The 24,037-nt window shown below is 43.0% G+C and overlaps 1 protein-coding gene across 2 annotated transcripts in view; it reads left to right on the forward strand.

The window, feature by feature from the left end:
- The window catches only part of PLXNB3 (plexin B3), a 150,976-nt gene that overhangs the window by 97,406 nt on the left and 29,533 nt on the right, over window positions 1-24,037 (forward strand). For both annotated transcript variants that reach the window (XM_073600173.1, XM_073600172.1), the window contains exons 11-18: window positions 4,612-4,734; window positions 8,504-8,597; window positions 11,621-11,790; window positions 15,801-15,946; window positions 19,645-19,750; window positions 19,946-20,076; window positions 20,163-20,339; window positions 21,775-21,940. In XM_073600173.1, the coding sequence (XP_073456274.1) occupies window positions 4,612-4,734; window positions 8,504-8,597; window positions 11,621-11,790; window positions 15,801-15,946; window positions 19,645-19,750; window positions 19,946-20,076; window positions 20,163-20,339; window positions 21,775-21,940 (1,113 nt within the window). The remainder of the gene's footprint in view (window positions 1-4,611; window positions 4,735-8,503; window positions 8,598-11,620; window positions 11,791-15,800; window positions 15,947-19,644; window positions 19,751-19,945; window positions 20,077-20,162; window positions 20,340-21,774; window positions 21,941-24,037) is intronic.

The raw sequence follows: 24,037 nt of genomic DNA on the forward strand, positions 1-24,037 counted from the left end.
GAGGAAGACTTTATCCTTACAATAAGTTGAAACGCGTTGGAAATCTGCTATCAGGACGCCATCACACCTATCGGGGGTGGTACTTGTAACTAGCAGTAGGATGCATCATATGTTTCCATATATCTGATGTTTTTATAATTATTCTTAACTAGATCAATGTGTATGTTCATGTATATCCTATTCGTTTTTGTATCAATAAACTTCTTTTTAACTATAATTCAACACTGCCAATTTCTGCATTGCCCTTAAAATCCCATTTGAGGTACACATCTAGTTCTCTACAGATCCTGGTCTACAGTCATAGATGGCTCCTTGCCTGCAGTCATAGATGGCTCCTTGCCTGCAGCCATAGATGGCTCCTGGCCTGTGGCCCCAGTCTCTGGTCATAGACGGCTTCCAGGCTGTGGTCCTGGTTTCTGTTCATGGATGCTCCCGGTCTTTCGTATCAGTATCTGGTCAAAGACGGCTCCTGGTCTCTGGTCAAAGACGGCTCCTGGTCTCTGGTCATAGATGGCTCCTGGTCTCTGGTCATAGACGGCTCCTGGTCTCTGGTCAAAGATGGCTCTCGTTCTCAGGAGCCGGCGGGTTAGGCTCCACCATTCATGCAAACACTGTGACAGCCAATCACAATGCTCTAACAGTCCAACCTGACACCCAGGTGCAGAGACGGGATGCTGGGGCAGGGCGGGAAGGTGTTGTTGCAATACTCTCTTCCACCCCAAGATGTCCTTGGTCTTCTAGGTTGAATAACCAAGGACATCTTGGGGTGGAAGAGAGTATTGCAACAATACCTTCCCGCCCTGCCCCCACATCCCGTCTCTGCACCCGGGTGGCAGGTTGGACTGTCAGACCATTGTGATTGTCTGTCACAGTGTTTTCATGAATGGGGGAGCCTGACCTGCCAGCTCTTGAGACCGAGAGCCATCTATGACCAGAAACAAAGAGCCGTCTATGACAAGAGACCGACTGTCAAAGACCCGCTGCCAGCCGGTGGTTGTACTGTAAAAGAAGAAGTAGCACAATCATGAGGTTATCTCCCCATAAACTTTCTTCCCCTTTACACATTCTTCTTGTCAGCACATGAACTGATTGGCTCCTTGTTCTGCTTCTTCCTCTCCCGTTCTGAGGTCTGTTGTACAGGGAGATTTACAGTACCTGGGGAGAACCTTTTGGCTATTCATCCATTCTTCTGTCTAAGCAGGTGAACCTATACAAGTTGGGCATATAAATAAGTCAATCTCTCTGCCGGGTTTCAAAGTATCTGTAAAGTCCTGGCCAGGATTGACCTTTCCTCATTGCACCTAAATCTGAAAATATGGTTTTGGTAGAGTTCCACTTTAGCTTTTTTTCATTATAAAGACTGAGATTGAAGATTTCTATTTGTCCCTGTTTTCCCACAGAAAAATAAAACAAAACTTTCCTTAGCGAAAACCCATGTCCTAATTCCAGTGAAATACGTTTAAATTACTGGTAATCACATGTAGCATTGCTGGAGTTTTTATTACAGGCCGGATATCATGCTGAGCGGCATGTGATTTGTGTTAGAGGGGCTGGAAAAGGCATTGGGTATTAGATGTTTTCTCTTTTCTCTGCAGACAGCTAATTCAGTAAGAGATAGGGGGGACAGAAAAAGTGCAATAACCAAAAACAGGCAATCAAATTTCTCCCTATAGGACCATACATTTTTTTTATACACCAAAAGGCCATATTTCAGGTAGAGGTTGACCATATTCAGAAAGTGAGCAGTGCAAAATGCAAGTGAGCTACAGTTTTCAGTATGCTCCCCCCCCCCCCCCCCCCCCGATATTTGGGTAAATAAATAAAAAATTATATATATAATTTTTTAAAATTTAAAATTGAGATATAATTATTAAAAAAAAAAAATAATTTTATATATATATATATATATATATATATATATATATATATATATATATATATATATATATATATATATATATATATAAAATTATTTTTTTTTAATAATTATATCTCAAGCCTTGGACACCAATGCTCAAGTAACTGATTATCAGATTGCACAGCTAAATTCTGCAGCACCCAGTGGGTATGAAGGAGGGAGCAAGTTTAAAGGGATGCTGAGGATGTGTTCTTTCATATAACGCTCTTAAAAGGGAAACAAGGGAGAGGGAGGTGCTGTTATGTCCCACCAAACCTGGCTCAAGGACCAGAAGACAGACCCAATGATTAAGACACTGGGACTTATTATTAATTAGAGCTGAATGCCAGCCTTATCTTTTTTTAACCCACACTGGTAGCAAGTCCTCTCCTGTGTTGAAAATGATTATTCTCAATTCCCTGAAAACCTGCATCTCCGCAAAAAGTAACCCTTTGTAGCTGCAGCAGCAATCTTAAGCCCACCGTCATTTCCTGTCTGAATCACATCAATCCCCTCTCCTCTCCTCTGTTTTTGCCTGCCTCCCACATCTATTGGCTTTCTCTGCCATCATTCGTTTTGTTCCTGGGTGGTGTTATATAAAAGAACACATCCCAGCATCCCTTTTTAGATGTGCATGCTTAAGCAACTTATCAGCAGATTACACGCCTAAAGTATGCAGCACCCATTGGCCAGCAGGGCGGATCATGCACATCTAAAGGGATGCTGGCATGTGTTCTTTAATCTAACACTTGGGAGCAACATTTTTATTTTCATATAAGGCTCTTGAAAGATCATCTGTGGCCAGGTGCTGTGACATTTACAGGAGTCGGCCAGGCCCTTCCACCAATCTGAGAGCATAGACTAGTAGACTGACCCAGTGATGATGTCACTAAGTCTAAAAAGGGGTATTTCTTGAAAATTAAAATTATTTGATTGAAAAAGTTTCATTGCATATTGATCTGGAAGTGGGGGGTCCAGAGAAGGTATTAAAAGGATATCTTACACTTTGGAGTTAACATTAAAAAGCTTAAAAACGAAATAAATATGAAGAAGTGCACCTGTAGATGTACGCCCTAACGCAAACTGGCACACGGCCAGCGGCAGCCGCCTCACGTGAAAGACAATAAAACAATGCATGTAGTTGCTCATGCCATGCAGACACGCCATCTTGCTTTCTGGCACGATATTCCAGACAAGAGCTCCTACCACCAGAGTCTCACCACCATATGGAGTCATTTCTCTGGCCTCTAATGAATTCTGAAATTTTAGTTTTGCATGGGCTTATATTTTAAATCGGTTTTTATTTTAAAATTTTCTGTTTCTGGTTGGTTGACTTGATTGTATTAGTGCACTATGACCACTGTTAGAGAGAACCAGTCAGAAATAATCACTCCTAATGTGCATCTATAACCAACGCTTTATTTATTTATTTATTTTTTAAATAAACCAAAAAAAGTTTGGGTTATTGATATACTTTATTCTGTTAAAAAAAAAAAAAAAAACACATAGCCTTGCCACTCAGGTTTGGTGTGTGTGCTGCTACTCACTTGTATTCTCTCCTTGTTAGAGCAAAAATGTTAGTTCAGAATAAGATTCCCCACAGGTTTAACTTCTCCTGCTTGGGCACAGGGCTGATAACACTGCTAGATAAGGTAAAACTGTCTGTTAACAAATGTAAAAGAAAGAAATAAGAGTGGTGCGCTTATTCAATAATGTGCCATGATTAATATACTTAAAGAATAAACATGATAAGTATCCAAAACATAACAAATAAATAAATGTGAATAAAAGTCCAACTAAAACCCAATGGTAGGAGTCAGTTCATATAAAGGTAAAAATCTAATACGAGTAACTTGATAGAAGAAAAAACAGGCAACACATCAATCCAAACATCGACTGTTATATTTTATGAATTGGCCGCTCACCTCCAAAAATGACCCAAAGGTCAAACAAGGCTCATCAGATAGTCAGATAAGGAATCCTGCTGATGGATCTGTAAAGACATCCAGGTCCCAAGCGAAGACGAAGAACTACGTCCAGATCTTGGTATCAACACATCAAAACAGCTTGCTCCAAGAAACTACACTTCTTGTATAAATGGCGCTCAAAGAAAACAAAGAACAGCCATAGTGCAATATTGCCAAATAAAAAGTAAATTTATTAAGTAAAAGAAGCTGCTTACATCAAGTAAGAATAAAAATCGCAGTAAGAAACAATGGGAGTAGTGACACACTCGCCTCCTCACCGCACTTCCGTAAAACACCACCAGAAATGACATCACAAGGCTCCACCCGACGCGTTGCGTCACTGGTCACGTTACTTCCTCAGGGATACACATAGTAGCGTGCAAGTTTAATCCTTCATAACACATGTCTGTTAACAAAGCTTTTTGTTTTTGTTTTGTTTTTTTGGGTTTTTTTTTTCATGTAATTCCTACAGCACATCTGTTGTTTGGTTGTGTTTTAACTGTCTGCTATCAGTACTAAGTTCATGCATGAAAAAGGATGGCCTTAGAGTAAGACTATAAGCCTGATACTTCTGTTCTGACAGGGAGAGAATTCAAGTAAATAAAGAAAATCAATCCCTGAAAGATTATTACAAATACCCTTTAGTGATTGGTTCTCATTAAATAAGCTTGTGCTGTTTGGATTGTTTTTGCTTGTGTAGCCATGTTCTCTATACCCTATAACTAGCATTTCTGTGAAATATTCTAGGGTGGGGTTCTGGAATACAGTTGCATCATAGAGGTGGAGGGTTCCCCCATCACTCTGCGAGCACAAGTGGAGAAAATGTCCGGGGAAGAGGACCTGTATTCAGTTCACTGTGAGACATACAAGGTTAGTAAACATCTGTGCCGGGCAGGGAGATTCTAAAGCTATTGTAAAGTGTCTTTCTAGAAGCTGATTTTTAAATTCATTTTTCAGTTGTGGATACCGTAACATCCCTGTGGTTAAATGCCCCCATTATGTCATTGTTATTTGTCACCCTTTAAATAATTTTTAGGTCTCAGGGAACCCCTGCTAAAATAAATTAATCAAAGGTCATTGGGAAAAAATGCCCCTTACGTTGATGGTCTGTGGGAAGAATGCCCCCGTTAAGGCGGTGGTCAGGATTTTACTTTTACAGAGGGCTAAAAAGACCATTAGTATCTTGCTGTTCCTCTATCAAGTAGTGTTAACCAGCCACAGCTGAAGACCCTTGGCAACTGCTGGAGGGCCCCAAGGGTTCCATGAAACCCTGCTCTACACAGTCTCACATTATTTACCCCATAGTATATTTATCTATGTCACATCTGCCCATTTTTTGCACTTTATACAAGGAAAAACCAGCTACAATAGTCTTATCTTGACTTGGCTTGATGTGTTTAGCCTGGCTCATACACATGCACATCCTGACTATAGCTCATTGCTGTGCATAATATACAATACCAAAGCCCTTTTCTAACATACAAAGTTTTTGTCGGTTTCTTCTTCCCTGGTTACCAACTCTCACTCACATCTCCAGGACTTCTTTCCTTTGTGTGGAACTCCCTTCGACATACTTTGACATTCACCGCCGTTTTGGTCTTTAGATACACCCTTCAGGCATATACAACCCTCATGGTCCTCAGATTACCCCTTTAGATACCTTTAGACATTCACAATTCTCGTTGTCTTTTAATACACCCTTCAGATGCTTTCAGATATTCACCTCCCTCATGTTGTTCAGATACACCCGTAAGATACCTTCAAACATTTAGCACTCTCATGGTCTTCAGATATATCTTTCGGATATCTTCAGACACTCACCACCCTCATTGTCTTCAGATATAGCCTTCAGATACCTCATGGTCTTCAGATATACCTTTAGACATTCACCACCCTCATGGTCTTCAAATACACCCATCAGATCCTTTTTAGATATTCACCACCCTCATGTTCTTCAGATATAGCCTTCAGAAATTCACCACCCTTGTGGTCTTCAGATATAATGTTCAGACATTCACCACTATCCTGGTCTTCAACTACACCCTTGGGTTGGTATTTACCACCCTCATGGTCTTCAAATACACCCATCAGATCCTTTTTAGATATTCACTAACCTCATGTTCTTCAGATGTACCTTTCAGATCATTTCAGACATTCATCACCCTCATGGTCTTCAGATAAACCTGTAACATATCAGACATTTACCACTCTCGTGGTCTTCGGGTGCATCCTTCCAATACTTTCAGACATTCACCACCATCATTATCTACAAATGTACCCTTCAGATTTCTTCAGATGTTCACCACCCTCGTGGTCTACAGAAAGGCCTATGCTTTCACTCATCACATCTCTTTTTACCTAATGACTACTAATTTCTTCACTAATTTCATTGCTATGCTGTTGAAGCTGAACTATGGACAAAATCGTATTTTCACAGTAAAGTAAAGTTACCTCCAATAAAGTGTACCCTATCTTTGGCTGTTGCAGCTTTTGTTAGATCTGTTAATTTTACTCAGCCGGCAGTTTTCTGACAGCGCTGGGCATCTGACCCTAAGACTTGTAGTTCCAGCTGTAGTATAGATATCACAGGAGGTCTCTGGCTTGGCACCTCCTCTATTCAGAAAAGGCCTTGTATTCTTTTCAGTATCAAAGATCAGACAGGTAAACATTGCAATGGAGCACTGATGGAGGGGGATAAGGTGGGTTAGCTCAGCACAGCTGGGTTAGGATGAGTAAGGAAAGATGCTGCTTGAATTTTGAACGATTTTAGGGACTTGGGAGCTAAATTGAGGAAAAGGACCTCCAAGGTAGTATTTTCAGGAATACTACCGGTACATCGAGCCACACCAGAAAGTCAGAGGGAGATTAGGGAAGTAAACAAGTCGCTGAAGAGCTGGTGTAGTAAGGAGGGGTTTGGGTTCCTGGAGGACTGGGCCGACTTCTCAGTCGATTACCAGTACTATAGAAGGGACGGACTGCACCTAAATGAGGAGGGTGCAGATCAGCTGGGAGTAAAGATGGCCAAAAAGTTAGAGGGGTTTTAAAACTAGGCGACCGGGGGGAGGGCCCAGAGGTAGAGATAGTCAGCATGGAACATATTCCAGAGGGTACATAGTTAGTAAGGTTGAATAAAGACACCAGTCCATCCAGTTCTACCGGAGTAAGTGTGGGTGCGTGTCTACAATTGTCCTTATCCCTGTACATTGTGTCTCATTAAGATGCTCATCTATTATTATTTATTTAAGGTACCCATATAGCGCCGTCAATTTATGCAGAGCTTCACACATACATTGCACACTCACATTGGTCCCTATCCTCAAGGAGCCCACAATTCAAGGTCCCCAACTCACATTCATATACTAGGGCCAATTATGGACAGAAGCCAATTAACCTACCAGCATGACTTGGGAGTGTGGGAGGAAACCGGAGTACCCGGAGGAAACCCACGCAGGCACAGGGAGAACTCCTGGCAGGTAGTGTTGTGGTGTGGATACGAACCAGCAACCCTTTTTACTGCTAGGCGAAAGTGCTACCCACTACACCACTGTGCCGCCCAGGGTAGTATTGGGGGCATTAGTGGTAGGTTGATTAAAGCACATAAACCCAAAGTAAGTCTAGTAACATGTCCTAGTTGCAATCTCGGAACACCCAATAAGAGGATAGTATGCGACCGGTCTAAACTATGTGGCATGTTCACCAATGCCAGGAGCCTGGCGGACAAGATGGGTGAACTAGAGATACTGTTGTAAGCCTATATATCAAGAATAATGGACAAGTGAATGTGAGAGATGACATCACTATGGGAGCTAGGCAGGAGGTGGAATCCTTATGGGTAGAGCTCCAAAGGGATTAAGCTTAGGGGAAAATATTACTGGGAGTATGCTATAGGCCCCCTAACCTGAGGGAGGAGGGGGAGACAGATCTCCTATCACATGAACTCCGGGGCCACGAACTCCAGCTCTGTGACTGGCCGGAGTCGCGTGACATAGCCGCCAGTCACGGCATGACCCCTATTAGGAACGACACGATGTGCCGTTTTCTAAAGTGCACATGCACCATAGTCATCGGAGCTCGGCTTTTTCATACATATCTCCTAAACCGTGGAGGTTTAGGACATATTTCCAGCACCTACAGGTTGGTAAAAGTGGTTGTACAACCACTTTAAGGCAATCATAACTTTGTTCTTCCATATATTACATGACAATTCTTTTAACAATAAACTATTTAACTCAGGACAGCTCTATAACATATTTGCATCTCAGGCATATAATATATCAGATTTGATAGGCTGGAAGTTTCTTAAAACATATGGAAAGTGCATATTACCCACCATTTTGCGCCTCTTATGTCCACACATCACAAGGCCAGCAGTGAAGATCCAACTATTAAGGCCCCCTTTACACTATGCCTTTCCGTTGTGGTGCATCAAGGTAGCCAGTTCACCAAGAATGGGCTGCCAACCCATGGCACTGTAGGAAAAACCAGACCCGTCCCTTATGTGCTGAGCAGAACTACCAGCCCTGCTGACGTCTAAGGGTACGTGATCTGAGGCGACAAAACTCTTGTGATGCTCAAAGAATTCCAAATCGTTTCGTCTCATTGCTTTGATCAGTAATTTTATGCTTTGTCTCTCTTGCAGTACGAGTACCCTCTGCATGTGTTTGAGCATCCAGTTACTGTGTATGTGAAGAAGGGGGACGTATACCGAGTAGACAATAAGGACGATATAAATGGTAACTCTTCAGTCTCTTTATGTCTTTGTAATGCAATTTGTCACCTTTTTATATGTTGTAATTTTTTTAGAGCCATGGTGAATGAGTGGGAGGCAAATCATGATTTTGGGACTGTGAACAAGGCAGCTCTGAAATCCTAAACTTGACCACTAGGTAGCGCTATGATTATAGACATATGCTGAGTTGGTGATAGTAGTAACTAAGAAGCAGCTTTTTTTTTTTTTTTTTCAACAATCATTTTTCTTTCTTCTACTTATGATAAAAAAAAATCAGCTTGTGCTTTTCCGTGTATATTTCCGTGTATATATTGTGCATAGCTATTCAACCAGTTAGACAGACGAGGACAAGTGTATCAGCTAGGCGGTTGTGGCTTGAAACAATCCTTCCAATTCTTTTTTTTTTTTTTTTTTAAAGACCCTTCAATCCTAGTTACACATTAAAATATTACATGTATTTTTAAATATAGCTATAGTAGAGTGTTGTGCCGGGTTTGCCATTGATTAAGCAGAAAGTTTGGCGTTTTTAAGAGGCGCATATTAAAAAAAACATTTGCAGAGCTATTCATCCTGTGAAACTGCAAATGCGTTTGTTTTGTGCAAATAAGGGCACAAATGAATGTTGTTAGGATATTTTCTCTCCCAGGTATGTTCTTCATACAGAGTAGATTAAATCAGTAAAATACTACATTATGGCCACTAGATGGAGCTGATGATCAGAGGAAATAGTTATTTGCTATAGAAAAGTTCATAGGGTGCTCCTTGTATACTGGTACGCTTTGGCACCATCCAAAAGGGAGGGATATAAGAATAGGAAGGGGCCAAGAGGGTTCTCGAGCAGCACTCCCAAGGAGTAGAAGCAATCTCTGGCATGAAAAATAAAAAACAAAGAAGGCACTTCCAAGCGCAGCACACCAGTCATTTATTACAATAAAGGATTAAAAACACTCACAGATATTCGGCGGGAGGGGTGGAACGCAGGGTTTAAGTTGGCCGCTGCACTTCTGGGACCAGCGTGAAATGCCCGTAGCGAAATTACGCCAGGGAAGGTGCGGGACATGTTTTGGAGCCTAGGCAGGTCACCTCTTACATGTGTCATTGATCCCCTTCATAGTACAGTAAAAGCTTGGTTTGAGAGCCGAGCTACATTTTTAAATAAATTTTGACTTGATATACAAGCGAAGTTTTGATATACAAGTAGTGTCATGTAACAACTGAGTATAAAAGAGAAGAGAGGCGCCTCTAAGTGTAGCAATATAGTTACATTTAATGAAGGTACAGTGGAACCTTGGATTACGAGTATAATCTGTTCCAGGAGAATGCTTGTAATACGAAGCACTCGCATATCAAAGCGAGTTTCCCCATAGAAATCAATGGAAAACGAAGATAATTCGTTCCGCATTGACTTCTATTGCATGCAATACTGCATGTGCCCAGAGGTGGGGGGGGGCACCGGAGAGCCTCGGAAATACTCGGGGACAACTCGGCTGAACTCGGAAACCCTCGGAAAGGCTCAGAAACACTCAGGAGCAGAGTATTTCTGAGTATCTCCGAGTTAGTCCGAGTATTTCCGAATGGCTCAGGACCGTTCCGAGCGTCACCGGCGCCCCCACACTTCTGGCCAAATGCGGTACTGCACACCCCATTAGCTTGAATTCTGCTTGTCTTGCGAGACAACACTTGCAAACTGAGTCAGGATTTTTTTAAAAAAGTTGCTTGTCTTTCAAAACTCTCGTTAACCGCGTTGCTCGTTAACCAAGGTTCCACTGTACAACATTTAGAAACACATTGCTACACTAAGAGGCACCTCTCTTCTCTTTTATAAATGTGGCTCCTGCTGGTTTTTGCTTCTGATCCCCTTGTGGAGGCTTCCATTTGTGGATGGACATTTTATGGTTACACAACCTATCACATTGCTATAATCTTTTTATATGGACTATAAACTGAAGGACCTATGAATAAATGGTTGTGGAAAGAATCATTTGAGTTTCCATTATTTCTTATGGGGAAATTCGCTTTGGATTACAAGCATGTTTCTGGAACGAATTATGCTCGCAATCGAAGGCTTTATTGAGTTATTGGATCCGTCAGTTCTGTAGACAACCACAGTTTGCAGAAAGAACTTCTGCGCATGCTCCAAAACGCGTCCCACCCCTTCCTTGATGTTACATCTGTTGCGCATGTACCGCACTGGTCCCAGAAGTGCGGTGGCCATCTTGACCCAATTTACCCGCAGCTGCTGGTCAGCTTGGCGAGTACGGAGAGAGAGCAGTGATGGGGATCCTGCCCGACTACTACTAATATGATGAGCTGGCTTTACACAGATTATCTGTGAGTGTTTTTGATCCTTTATTGTAATAAGTGACCGGTGTGCTGCACTTAGAAGTGCCTTCTTTGTTTTTTATTTTTCAGTTATTTGCTATGATTTTCAGCTTCATATAATGGCCATAATTGTCAATGTTCATGTAGTACTTTGTCCTATCTTTATATTTGCTGGCCAAAGCAAGCTCTGAGGTTGGACAGGGCACCCCTCCTCCCTCCATAGCCATCCGGCAACGCAGCTAGAAAGGAGACAGCTGCTTTGCCACGTGGCACTTTTCTCCATCTCCAAGCACTTGCCCGCTTGCCTGGAACATTTTGACGGACTCGATTCCTCCTCCTGCATTCTTTGTGAGACGCTGGTCTCGGACAAGTGCTTGGAGAAGAGTGCTGTCTTTCGAAGCAGTTGCCTCCTTGCTAGGTGTGTTGTCGGACAGCTGTGGAGGGAGGAGAGGTGCCCTATCTGACCTCACAGCTAGGGTTGGACATCACCTAGAAAGATGGGGGGGGGGTGCTACATCTACATTGTCCCCTGGGGATCAGAACGCATTAATAAAAATTGATTTAAATGGGATGACTTCTTTAAGGTAACAGGGTTTCCATTTCCTTTCAATGACGTGGAAGACTATATTTTCTGAAACAAATTGATCTCACTTGCTCCTCTGTGTTCTTTCTTTGTGCCACTCACCTTGCCGCCATCTCTTACAGTGACATTGTATAGCTGCTCCGTTGGACAGTCAGACTGTAGTCGTTGCCAGGCCTTGGACCCCGATTACATGTGCCTGTGGTGTGGTCAGGAAGACGAAGCCTCATGTGTGCATAAAGAACAGTGTGACCAGTCCACCATCAATGTCTGTCCCATGCCGCATATCTACTCAGTAAGTATTGATAGGCGATGACGGATTTACCAATGTATGTTTAAAGAGACCCTGTCACAGTTCATTTTCTTTAGAAAGCGGCCACAACCTGAGTAGAAAAGCCTGTTCCTTGCCAGCATGCTGCAAAGAAGCCTTGCTCTCTATATGAAAGCAGTGGTCTATCTGCAGAGAACTGACACACCCTTTCGCTCAGTGGCATCACTAGGGTTGGTGTCACCTGGTGCAGAAAAACATGGTGTCACCCCTCTCCACAAAGTACAGACCCCCCCACTCAGTATAGACCCTCCCTCAGTACACACACCCCCAACACTCAGTACAGACCCCCCCTCAGTACAGACCCCCCTCAGTACAGACCCCCCCACTCATTATAGACCCTCCCTCAGTATAGACCTCCCCTTCAGTACAAAACCCCCCAACTCAAGTATAGACCCCCCCTCTCCCCAGTGCAGACCCCCTCTCAATGCAGACCCCCTCTATCAGTATAGACCCCTCCATCAGTATACACCCTCCTTCAGTGCAGACCCCCCTCCATCAGTATAGACCCCCCTCAGTGCAGACTCTCCTCCATCAGTATAGACCCCCCCTCAGTACAGACTCCCCACTCAGTATAGACCCTCACTCAGTGCACACCCCCCTCCATCAGTATAGACCCCCCGCTCAGTACAGACCCCTCTCCATCAGTATAGACCCCCACTTGGTGCAGAACCCCCTCCATCAATATAGACCAGTGCTCAGTGCAGATCCCCCCTCCATCAGTATAGACCCCCCTCAGTGCAGACTCCCCTCCATCAGTTTAGACCCCCCTCAGTGCAGATCCACCCCCCATCAGTATAGACCCCCCTCAGTGCAGACTCCCTCCATCAGTATAGACCCCCTCTCAGTGTAGACTCCCCTCCATCAGTATAGACCCCCTCTCAGTGTAGACTCCCCTCCGTCAGTATAGACCCCCCTCAGTGCAGATCCACCCTCCATCAGTATAGATCCCCCCTCAGTGCAGACTCCCCTCCATCAGTTTAGACCCCCCTCAGTGCAGATCCACCCTCCATCAGTATAGACCCCCCTCAGTGCAGACTCCCCTCCATCAGTATAGACCCCCCCTCAGTGCAGACTCCCCTCCATCAGTACAGACCCCCCACTTAGTATAGACCCTCGCTCATTGCAGACCCCCCTCAATCAGTATAGACCCCCCGCTCAGTACAGACCCCTCTCCATCAGTATAGACCCCCCTCCTCAGTGCAGACCCCCCTCGAGAGACGCAGATCAGTGTAGGGGTGCAGACAGTGCAGTGTTAACAGTGCCTCTGCCCACAGGTGTTACCCCTCTGGCGGGTGTCAGTCGGGTGCGGGCCGCACCCCCCCCCCACCCCAGCGACGCCACTGCTTGCACTAGAGCTGTAGATCTGACTTAGTAGGTGGCTTGGTGGATCTCTGCAGAGAGGCCACTACTTCCATACACAGAGGGGTCCTATTCTGCAACATGCTGGCAGGGGACAGGCTTTTCCACTGCACGCTGTGGCTGTTTTTTCTAAAGAAGGTGAACTTTTAAAGTGTTACTAAACCCAGGACCTTGCATTCACTATAGCTGGTCTCCCACAGTACACAGAACATGTACTTATTTTAGTAAATATAAACTGCTAAATACCTTTTCTCATCAGCCGTATATAGCAGTCTTGTGACTTCTATCAGTGTCTGGTTAAAGCGCGAAAAGTCTGCAACTCCTTGCTTGTTCTTTAAAATCTTCAGAATTTATTGGTTCTACAATAAAAAACACAGTAACAGACAATATGGAGAACCAATAAATTCTGAAGATTTTAAAGAGCAAATAAGGAGTTGCGGACTTTCATGATTGCCATTGCAGCTGTGTGACTGCCTTTCCCCACCCAGGTAGGTTCTCATATTATTGGCTAGAAAGCACTTTCTGATTAAAGTGTGTAGGAGGAGTTTTCATTCTCCTCTGACTTTTCTATGAGGCTGCATGACCCCAGACCATAGGCATGTGCAGGGGGTGTGCCTGGGCACACCCTAATCACTACATGCGTTGCCGTTTCCCCTACTGCCTGGGCTTCCCTCCCATGTTGCCTGCCCCTCAGTGCTGCTGGCTTCCCTCCTCCTCCCCCCAGCTGCTGCAGGGGATGTTTCAGGTTGGAGAGTGGGGGAAGGGGCTAGTACATATGTCATTTACCGATCCCTTTCTGTTCCAAATGAATACAGTGAATGCACTTGCTAACTGTGTCCATTTATAACGGAAGCATAGTAACAAGTGTTTACTATGCTTCAATTTGTGAATGAACGGGAAACCACACAGCACAGAGCACTTCCCATTCATTCGCTTCCCCAGTGCAGCTGAGGCTGCAGAAAAAGGCACATGTGTTTGAGCTTTGGGGTGCACACCCTAATGCAATGGGCTGCGCACACCTATGCCCCTGACCCTCTGTCTGGACAGTGCTGATTGGCCCTGTGCTGATCACATGCACTATCCCAAGAAAAATTAAACCCTCTAGCAAAACGCACCAAACTGAGCATGTGCAGAGTGCCCCTAAGGCTTTGTACTATCAGGAGATGGATTGGGGACTGTGGAAGAAGGGGAGGATCAGAGAAGACACGCTCAAACAGCCTTTTTTTACACAATGCAGAGGATTAACCCCTTAGGTTCCACAGTGATTATAACGAGCATGCTTTACTGCATATACACACTCATTTTACCATTGTGGGTTTAGTAACACTTTAAGCTTGCCATACATGGAGCAAATGTTGTCCAGTTCCTGATAAACCAGTCATAATGCGAGCCATGGGTGGCCGTTACAGCATCCACCTGCCTCACATCCTTCGAAATTTGAAGAAGACCGATGGAAAATTGTCAGTCGAACAGCAACTGCATCGAGTCAGATGCAGTTACTGTTTGGGTATTCTGTCAGCTGCGGGTCCTGGCTGTCAGGATAAAATAGCCGGCTTTGGAGATTGGTCCAACCACACTGTTGATATTGGTATGGAACAGAGTCATGCTAAAACACAAATGGTACAAAAACTCACAAAATGATAATATAACAAAAACAAATCCCAATCAAGTGGTAAAACAGATTTTCAGTTGAGCTCGCAGGCAGCACTGCATACGTGGATCTCAATCAAGGTGACACTCAATCTTAAATGATCCCCTATGTGACTGAACACCCTAAATCACCGCCACCTGAAGTGTGGGAAAAATTCCTGATGGTTATGACTAAGGCCTTATAGGCTGAAACGTGTCAACTGTTCTCATTTGCGTTTGGTCACTGTGGCTTGTCAAGTGCCACAGTGCAGAGTGCAGATCATCATTTCCCTACTCAGCCAGTGACTGTGGATCGAGCACACGGATCTCTGCTTTCTATGTGATGTATGGGTAGTAGCACTGACTTTTTTGTTTATAAAAATTCTTGCTTACCAGCAGTACTGGACCTCTTTTTAAAAAGGCCTTTGGCTGATTTCCCCACCAGGGCCTTTGGGTGATGTTCCTGTAGACTCACAATGGACTTCAATGGACCTTTACAGAACCCGGGTGTCCGGGGTGTCCGTGATGTTAAGCTTGAATATAAAAAAAAAAGCTCCACATAGTGTAAAATCCCAATGCAAAATTATTTGTAAAAAGGGTAGATTACACTCCTGTTTCCGTAGCTAAAATTGAGCATAAAAGTTTGCCGGCCGGCATAAACATAAAACACCCGCGCTTCCGGGACTTGTGGGTAGCGATGACGTCAGTGCGTCGTCCGCCCTGCGTGTTTTGTCAGAGATTGACGTCATCCTGGGGCACGCTGTTGATATGGCAGAGCGCAAGCTGCCTTTGTTGACTTCTCCTTCTGCAAATGCTAATGTCCTGGCTGCCGTACCCAATTTTTTGACCATTCAAATCATTGATGAAAATTTTTGAACGCTTCATTCCATTCTCGAAATGCCCTTTGCGTTTAGACAGTAGGAGGGCGTAGGATGGTACAGTATACATCTTTATGGTTGGTCATGTTTTAATTGCCTCTCTTGTAGTTTTCCCCATCCACTGGGATTATTGATGGAGGAGCGATCATAACGATTAATGGCCAGAACATGGGCCAAAAAGCAGAGGACGTATCTGTGACTGTTTGTGACCAGCCGTGCACTGTTTTGCCTGAGTTGTATGTTGTCTCTAACAGGTAGGTACACAGTTTTTACTCTGTACAATATCCCTTTATTATTATATTGCATGGGCATGAGTAAGAAGTTTTGATGATTTTGTATGGTTCCTATTAACTACAACGTGTTGTTCTGTAGCCACCGCGTTCATGCTTCTGTCATGCCTTTAAGGGGTGTAATTTTAGTGTCTAGTCACATTATAAAAGTCCCAGTAGCTGACTTTTATCAAACCGAATGCTTCCTGAAATAGATGTGTTTATGTCTCTACATGTTGCCGGATGCCGTTTTACTTGTAATGGGTTTACTGCTTTGGAGCGTTGCCCGTGCGCCTACATGCTGTAGTACACCAGTGCCCCCTGCTGGGAGGTGGTGGTAATGCACAAGTATAAATAAAGCTGCTTCCATGTTTAACCCTTTAGTGCAGCCTCTGTTGCCCTTTAAGTTGGCTTTAATTGCTGGGGGACGCCGTGACTTCTATATCATGTGACTAATTTGATTTGCTCTGCCAGCGGTCACATGATTTTCGAACCCATCCCGCTGGCTCTTGATCAGAAGTCTGGACCGCGCGCTCTCCGCACGCAACCCTCTGCCGCCATGAACACAGAGTGCCTTGAAAAAGTATTCACACCCCTTGAAATTTTTCACATTTTGTCATGTTTCAGCCAAAAACGTAAATGTATTTTATTGGGATTTTATGTGATAGACCAACATAAAGTGGCACATAATTGTGAAGTGGAAGGAAAATGATAAATGGTTTACAATGTTATTTACAAATATGTAAAAAGTGTGGGGTACATTTGTATTCCACCCCCCTGAGTCAATACTTTGTAGAACTACCTTTCGCAGCAATTACAGCTGCAAGTCTTTTTGGGGATGTCTCTACCAGCTTTGCACATCTAGAGTGACATTTTTGCCCATTCTTCTTTGCAAAATAGCTCAAGCTCTGTCAGATTGGATGGAGAGCGTCTATGAACAGCAATTTTCAAGTCTTGACACAGATTCTCAATTGGATTTAGGTCTGGACTTTGACTGGGCCATTCTAACACATGAATAAACATGCTTTGATCTAAACCATTCCATTGTAGCTCTGGCTGTATGTTTAGGGTCGTTATCCAGCTGGAAGGTGAACCTCCGCCCCAGTCTCAAGTCTTTTGCAGACTCTTAACAGGTTTTCTTCTAAGATTGCCCTGTGTTTGGCTCCATCCATCTTCCTATCAACTCTGACCAGCTCCCCTGTCCCTGCTGAAGAAAAGCATCCCCACAACATGATGCTGCCACCACCATGTTTCATGGGTGACGATATTCTGCGCTTAGGAGAATAGGAACAAGGAAGGACTGCTGCCCCCCTAAAAATGAAAATCACCTAGGTGAAATCCAGTGTACAGAAATTGCTATAAACAGGGGAATTGGCGCTGTCCGGCTATATGTGCATTAAATAATGATTCCTACAAGTGTAAGAAAAAAGGAGGCATACATGTAGAAAAAATAATAAAATAATAAAAAATAATAAAACAATTAATATGCGTGTGACCAATGTGTTGTGGGAGCTATTAAAGTGCAAACAACACTCCCAACAGGTGTTTGAATAATAAAGTGCAACTTGCTCCTGAGATAAATATATATGTGCCAATTTCACAATAAGAACCAACTGCCTATATATGTATAGAAATGTGCCCAAAAGTAAAAACAAGAACTCCGAAATAAACACTTATGGCAATAAAACAGTATTGGCAGTAAAGAACAAACAATTATGACAGTAAAAAATCCCCAGCATGTGTGCATAAAAAAGTCCAACAAAGCAATGTGTGAAAGGTAAAGAAAATATATATGTGAAAAACAACAAAAATGTATAAAGCAGTAAGTGTCCAAAATCAAGGTCCTAAAGTGTATCCTTTTGGTGAAAAAAACATGATTTCAGCATTGACTGGTGTTGTCCCCGTCCTTCACTGCACCCCCACTCGTGCTTACACTCACCGCACTGCCTAACCCCTGCAGGGGTAAAAGGCATATGTGGAAAATCCTGCGATGGCAAAGTCCAGGAAGCGGTCCTCCGTCCAGGGGTGTTTATCCTTCTCTGATGTTTTTGTATCCCCAAATGTTAAACATCACTTGGACAGAGTTCCAGCAGCTTTTTTCCTTTTTTGCCTTTTTTCTTACACTTGTAGGAATCATTATTTAATGCACATATAGCCGGACAGCGCCAATTCCCCTGTTTATAGCAATTTCTGACCACCATGTTTCATGGTGGGGATGGTGTGTTCAGGGTGATGTGCAGTGTTAGTTTTCCGCCACACATAACATTTTGCTGTTAGGCCAAAAAGTTCAATTTTGATCTCATCTGACCAGAGCACCTTCTTCCACATGTTTGCTGTGTCCCCCACATGGCTTCTCGCAAACTGCAAATGGGACTTCTTATGGCTTTCTTTCAACAATGTCTTTCTTCTTGCCACTCCTCCATAAAGGTCAGATTTGTGGAGAGCACGACCAATAGTTGTCCTGTGGACAGATTCTCCCACCTGAGCTGTGGATCTCTGCAGCTCCTCCAGAGTTACCATGGGCCTCTTGGCTGCTTCTCTGATTAATGCTCTCCTTGCCCGGCCTGTCAGTTTAGGTGGACGGCCATGTCTTGGTAGGTTTGCAGTTGAGCCATACTCTTTCCATTTTTCGGATGATGGATTGAACAGAGCTCCGTGAGATGTTCAAAACTTAGGATCTTTTTTTTTTTTTTTTTTATAACCTAAACTTGCTTTAAACTTCTCCACAACTTTATTCCTGACCTGTCTGGTGTGTTCCTTGGCCTTCATGATGCTGTTTGTTCCCTAAGGTTCTCTAACAAACCTCTGAGGACTTCACAGAACAGCTGTATTTTTACTGAGATTAAATTACACACAGGTGTTGAATTTATATACTAATTGGGTGACTTTTGAAGGCAATTGGTTCCACTATTTTTTAGTTAGGGTTATCAGAGTAAAGGGGGCTGAATACAAATGCATGCCACACTTTTCAGATATTTATTTATAGAAAGTGTTAAAAACCATTTATGAATTCCCTTCCACTTCACAATTATGTGCCACTTTGTGTTGGTCTATCACATAAAATCCCAATAAAATACATTTACATTTTTGGTTGTAACATGACAAAATGTGGAAACTTTCAAAGGGTGTGAATAATTTTTCAAGGCACTGTATGTGCAGCAGCCAGGTGTTGAAGCCCACCTTTCTATGCATTACACAAACAGTAAGAGGTTAGAGCAGCTATTTTCAACCTTTTTACCGATTCGTCAGGACTTTTATAACTTGTATAGAGGCCAATAAGCTTTGTATTCTTCATATAAGCCAATAGGACAAGCCAACAAGTAACAGGCTTCAAGGTTCTCCCTGCATCGGGGCTTTAATAACTTGCATAGAGGCTGCTTAAGTTTTGTATCTTTCATATAAACCATAAAGACAAGCCAGTGGGTAGCAGAGGCTTCAAGCCTTCATCAGTGCTTTCTTAACTTTGTATAGAGGCCAATGACCATCTTTTTGCATATAAACCAAGAGGACAAGGCGATGGGTACCGAGGGCTTCAAAGGGTCCCCCTTCATCAGGCCTTCAATAATTTGTTTATATGCAGGGGTGCCAGGCTCAATGGGGGTACAAAAGTTCAATAATAAAAATATGGCTCATGCCTAAATTTGCTAATATTGTTTTTGCTGATATCCTTTCCCCTTTTTTAGAATTGTGTGCAATCTATCAGCCAGTGAAGGTGTGGAGTATGGCCATGTGAAAGTTTCTGTAAACGGCCGTGAACCCGGAGTATCCACCCAGCTTTTCTTTTATCAGGTGAGTCAATCAACTGCTCTTACAATAGTAAAGTCACTATCAAGGCGGAAATTGGGCTTTAAGCTTATAAAATGACTACCATTACTTTACCAATATGATATCAAAAGGTGAGGGACAAGGGACATGTGATTACAAGCTACGAGATTGATCTCGGAGCTGTGCAATATGTGAAATCTTATTGTGTGATCTTTACAGGACCCCCAGCTTTATTCTCTGACTCCGGTGAAAGGCCCAATGGCTGGAGGAACCAAGATAACCATCTTTGGAACCAAGCTGTCAACTGGAGATCAGATCACAGTGACTGTGGGAGGCTTGCCTTGTGAACTGTGAGTAGTAGCATTTGTATGTGTGTTAATGTGGTCACACAGCTAAAGTCCTTTGTACTGATAAAGGTCTGTCCTCTTTTTTATAGATCTGGGAATGTGACAGACGATCAGATATGTTGCATTACTAGCTCTAGTTCTGTCCAGGAAGAGGCGCCAGTCCTTGTGTCCTACGGTGGGGTAAAAAGAGTTCTGGAGGGAACATTGTACAACTACACTGAGAATCCCACCATCTCCTCTGCTTCTCCATCCAAAGCTTTCTATGGGTAAATAAGTGGAGAAGAAAATACATTTCTGATTGTTTTATTGAGCAGGATAAAGCAGAAGGTTCTCCTCAATACTGCCACTTGCAGCTGCTTATACTTACCTGCATGTTACTTTTTTGCTACTCAGTTGCAGGACCAAGGGAAGAATACTGATGGTTCCAGTAGTAGTTGGGCACATTCAACTGGACTTGTTCTGTAATGTTGAAGGCCTTTCATAAAGTGTCCAAGCCACTTCTTCAGTTCTAATGAGTGCACCAACACATTGATCCAATCACATCTCCCATCCTAGACTTAGACAATAACCATGATGATTCCGTAATGATTTGTGTTGGTGCTACCTATGTGGACATAAAAGCCGGGATATCTTTTTTTATTTATTAAAACTGAAGAAGTGGCTTGGAGAAGCTACAAAACAACTTTAACTTTATAGAACAAGCCCAGTGGAATGTAACCAACTACTACTAGCTATACCATGACATGAATAAATGAGAACCTTCACAGACAATACCTGTGTTAGCGCCAAGTCCCAACCTAGTGCTTAAGCTGGCCATACACTGCTCAAATTTCCATCAATTTATGCTAGCTTTGTTGAAATTTGAGCAGTGTATGACTCTACTGGCACTGCCCTGTTCAACAAAAGTGGATAAAGTTGGCTATAGACAGTTCGAATCTCAACTGGCCAAGATTCTAACCATGAATGGGTAGGCTGAATGTACCCAAGTTGATCGATTGATACAACCAGCCTGCTGGATTTTACAGGCGCCGGGAGAAGACAATGGCTTGGCAACACACTGACTGTGTTGACGGGGGAATCAAGCAAATTTCTGCACGGGTTTCAGAAAAGAAACTCACTCAGTCTACGGCTTACCTTAGTCGATCAACTTTTATTGAAGAAGCTTGTCAGAAAATTGTTGGCTGAGTAATGCCTTCATCCAATCAGATGCAGGTACTGTTCAGGTATCCTGACGATCATGGGTGCTCTCTGTCAGAATACAAAAGTCTAGTGAGAATACTCCATTTGCTTGGATTGAGATATCTGTTAAATTACTATAACCTGCCCCAAAAAAATAGAGAATTTACTACTAGCAAATGTCCATTCCCAATGGGTTTTCTTTAAATGACAAGGGATACACAGAGCATATTTCTTAACCCCTACCCCCACCAAAACTATGAGATCCTTTGTGCAGCTTTATAAGGAAAGCTTGAATCTTCACATGGGTGGAGTAGAATGGTCCCACCAACCATAGGTGGTTCCAGAATATACAGTACATATGATCAATGTATGCGGCCTGGTAAGATTAGCATTTCTTAGTATCATTCTTAGAATTTTGAATAACAATATCAATTGTACTAAAAGAAAAAACCCAAAGGGAACTTGTTGGGCCATCGGTATGTGTCTGTAATGTGCTTTTTAATCCATTTCTGTTATATACAGTGGTGGACGGCGTATTTCTGTCACTGGTTCAAACCTAGATGTAGTCCAGGCTCCCCATATGACTGCTGTGATCAAGTCTCCTCTAGAAGAGCTTCAAATTGGAGATGGGAATCGCAGAAGGAAGAAGAGAAGAAGAAGGGAACTGGGGCGCAGTATCGTGCAAGAGGTGAGTGAGATCTTCTGCACTATAAATCCTAGCTAAAAGGAAAGGTTTAAAGAGACAGTCACTTTGCCCATAAACTATGTACAACAAAAGATTTTTTTGTAGCAATGGACTTTTTTGTGCATATAGAGAATGGAACAACATCATTGCTCCATAAAATCATAACGTTTATTTTACATATAAAATGTATATATAGCATTACATCCAATGTTTCAGAGTAGGGTTCACAGATCTTTTTTCATTTCAACATCCACATGACAGCTCGACACGTTTCGAATATTTAACATCTTCATCAGGAGCACACGTGAATAGTATCCAAATAACAGAACCCAATATCATAAAATCACAGTTTGATTGGAGATACCAGAGGGACCAGTTTGTTGTATACTTTTGGTTGTTGATTACTTGAATTACAAAAAGATCTGGTTAAACATCTGAATTTGCTGATATAGTTTTGCTTGGATGATTTGATTTATCCTGAGAATATAAATAGATTGTTTTTTTTATCTATGGTATCTCGAATTGGTGGTGAGAAATTTTGTAGGATTATTTTCAACTATTTGGACCCTACCATATGTCTTTTTGAAACATTTGACATTGCTGATGAGCCTTGTTTTGGGTAACTGGATCCACCTTGAAACCACAGAGAATATTCCCTTTTGAGATTAGATATACCCAACCTTCATCTTGCTGTCCCCCCAATTCCCTCTTTCTGGAATGGAGAATCTTTATTCCAGCAAACCATTAAAAACCCTGTGATTTTATGTTCTTTTATATGAATACTATTTCTATGAGCTCCTGATGAAGATGGTAAATAATCCAAATGCGTTTAGCTGTCATGTGGATGTTGAAATGAAATAAGATCTGTGAACCCTACTCTGAAAACATTGGATGTGATGCTATATATATATTTTAACAATATGTATAATAAACTTTATGATTTTATGGAGTAATGTTGTCGTGTCATTCTCTTATATGCCCCCAAAAAGGTCCATTGCTACAAAAAAATTATTTGTTGTACATGTATTATTCAGAATTTGTATTTGGCCATAAACCACCCTCCCAGCAAGGTATACTCACTTATCAGTGCTCCCTTGCTACCCACTTTCCCTTGCCACTCTGAACAAGCGGGGCTTCTGGGTATGGCGGATCTTTTGACCTTCCTCTTGTGACATTTAAATTTCCCCCTGAGCCGTGCCCCAGGGTTGGGACAAGGGGTGGGCAAGAGGGGAGGTCGTCCAGGGCGCAGCGATAGAGAGGGGGTATCCCCTTACTGCACATTCCAGATCTGCTGTAACACTGTGACAGCTGACAAAAAAAACATAATGTACACGTGCAACTATCTTCTAACTGCTAGAAAGCAAGTGGTTGACCATGCATGTGCAGTAGTGCACACTCTTAGCCAACCACGCGCAGCCGGAGCAAAGTGGGGAGACAATGGGCGCAGGTACACCCATTCTATGTCCTACATTGGCAGTGGGTGAGGGGATGCAATTCCGCATCCTTGCCCTGGGCACTGGACAAACCTGTCTCGGTACTGCCAGGCCCATTAAATATTGTGGACTATCACTTTACTTTTATCCAAATTGTAATGCCTTAGGTTTGAGACACACAGGATATTTGCAAATCATCTTACAACAGCTGGTCAGTATATGGGCAGCTCATAAGCGCCAACGAGTACTTTCAGTGTCAGAAGTTCTTACGATCACGTTGGAAAATCACCATGGTCTTTGGTCACTTGACACTTGTTTCATCTTTTCCAGAATAAATTGAGTAGATCCTAGTGGGGCAAGAACCTGTACAGCGATAACTTGGCCTCTCAATACCCATCCTTTTTCTGAGTGGTCTTGACTGTGCGTGGCTGCCCTAAGTCTGCCGTTGGTTTCTGTTTGTTAAATACCTTAAGGGGCACTTGCAGAGCTTACCGTAGTGGGGAAATCAAGAGTAGGGCCCAGGGGCTGCTGCCTCCAGTGGAACCCGCAGCCTAAATTAACTTCTGCCATTGGCAACCGGATGGTGGGGAATGCAGCAGGGATCAAAGCTTTCAGAGTAAAGTCCCCTGGGTCTTAGACTTCTGAAGGTGAGGCCCCTGTTTTTTAT

The sequence above is a fragment of the Aquarana catesbeiana genome, linkage group LG09 (assembly GCF_042186555.1).
Source record: "Aquarana catesbeiana isolate 2022-GZ linkage group LG09, ASM4218655v1, whole genome shotgun sequence".
In the NCBI taxonomy this organism is placed as follows: domain Eukaryota; kingdom Metazoa; phylum Chordata; class Amphibia; order Anura; family Ranidae; genus Aquarana; species Aquarana catesbeiana.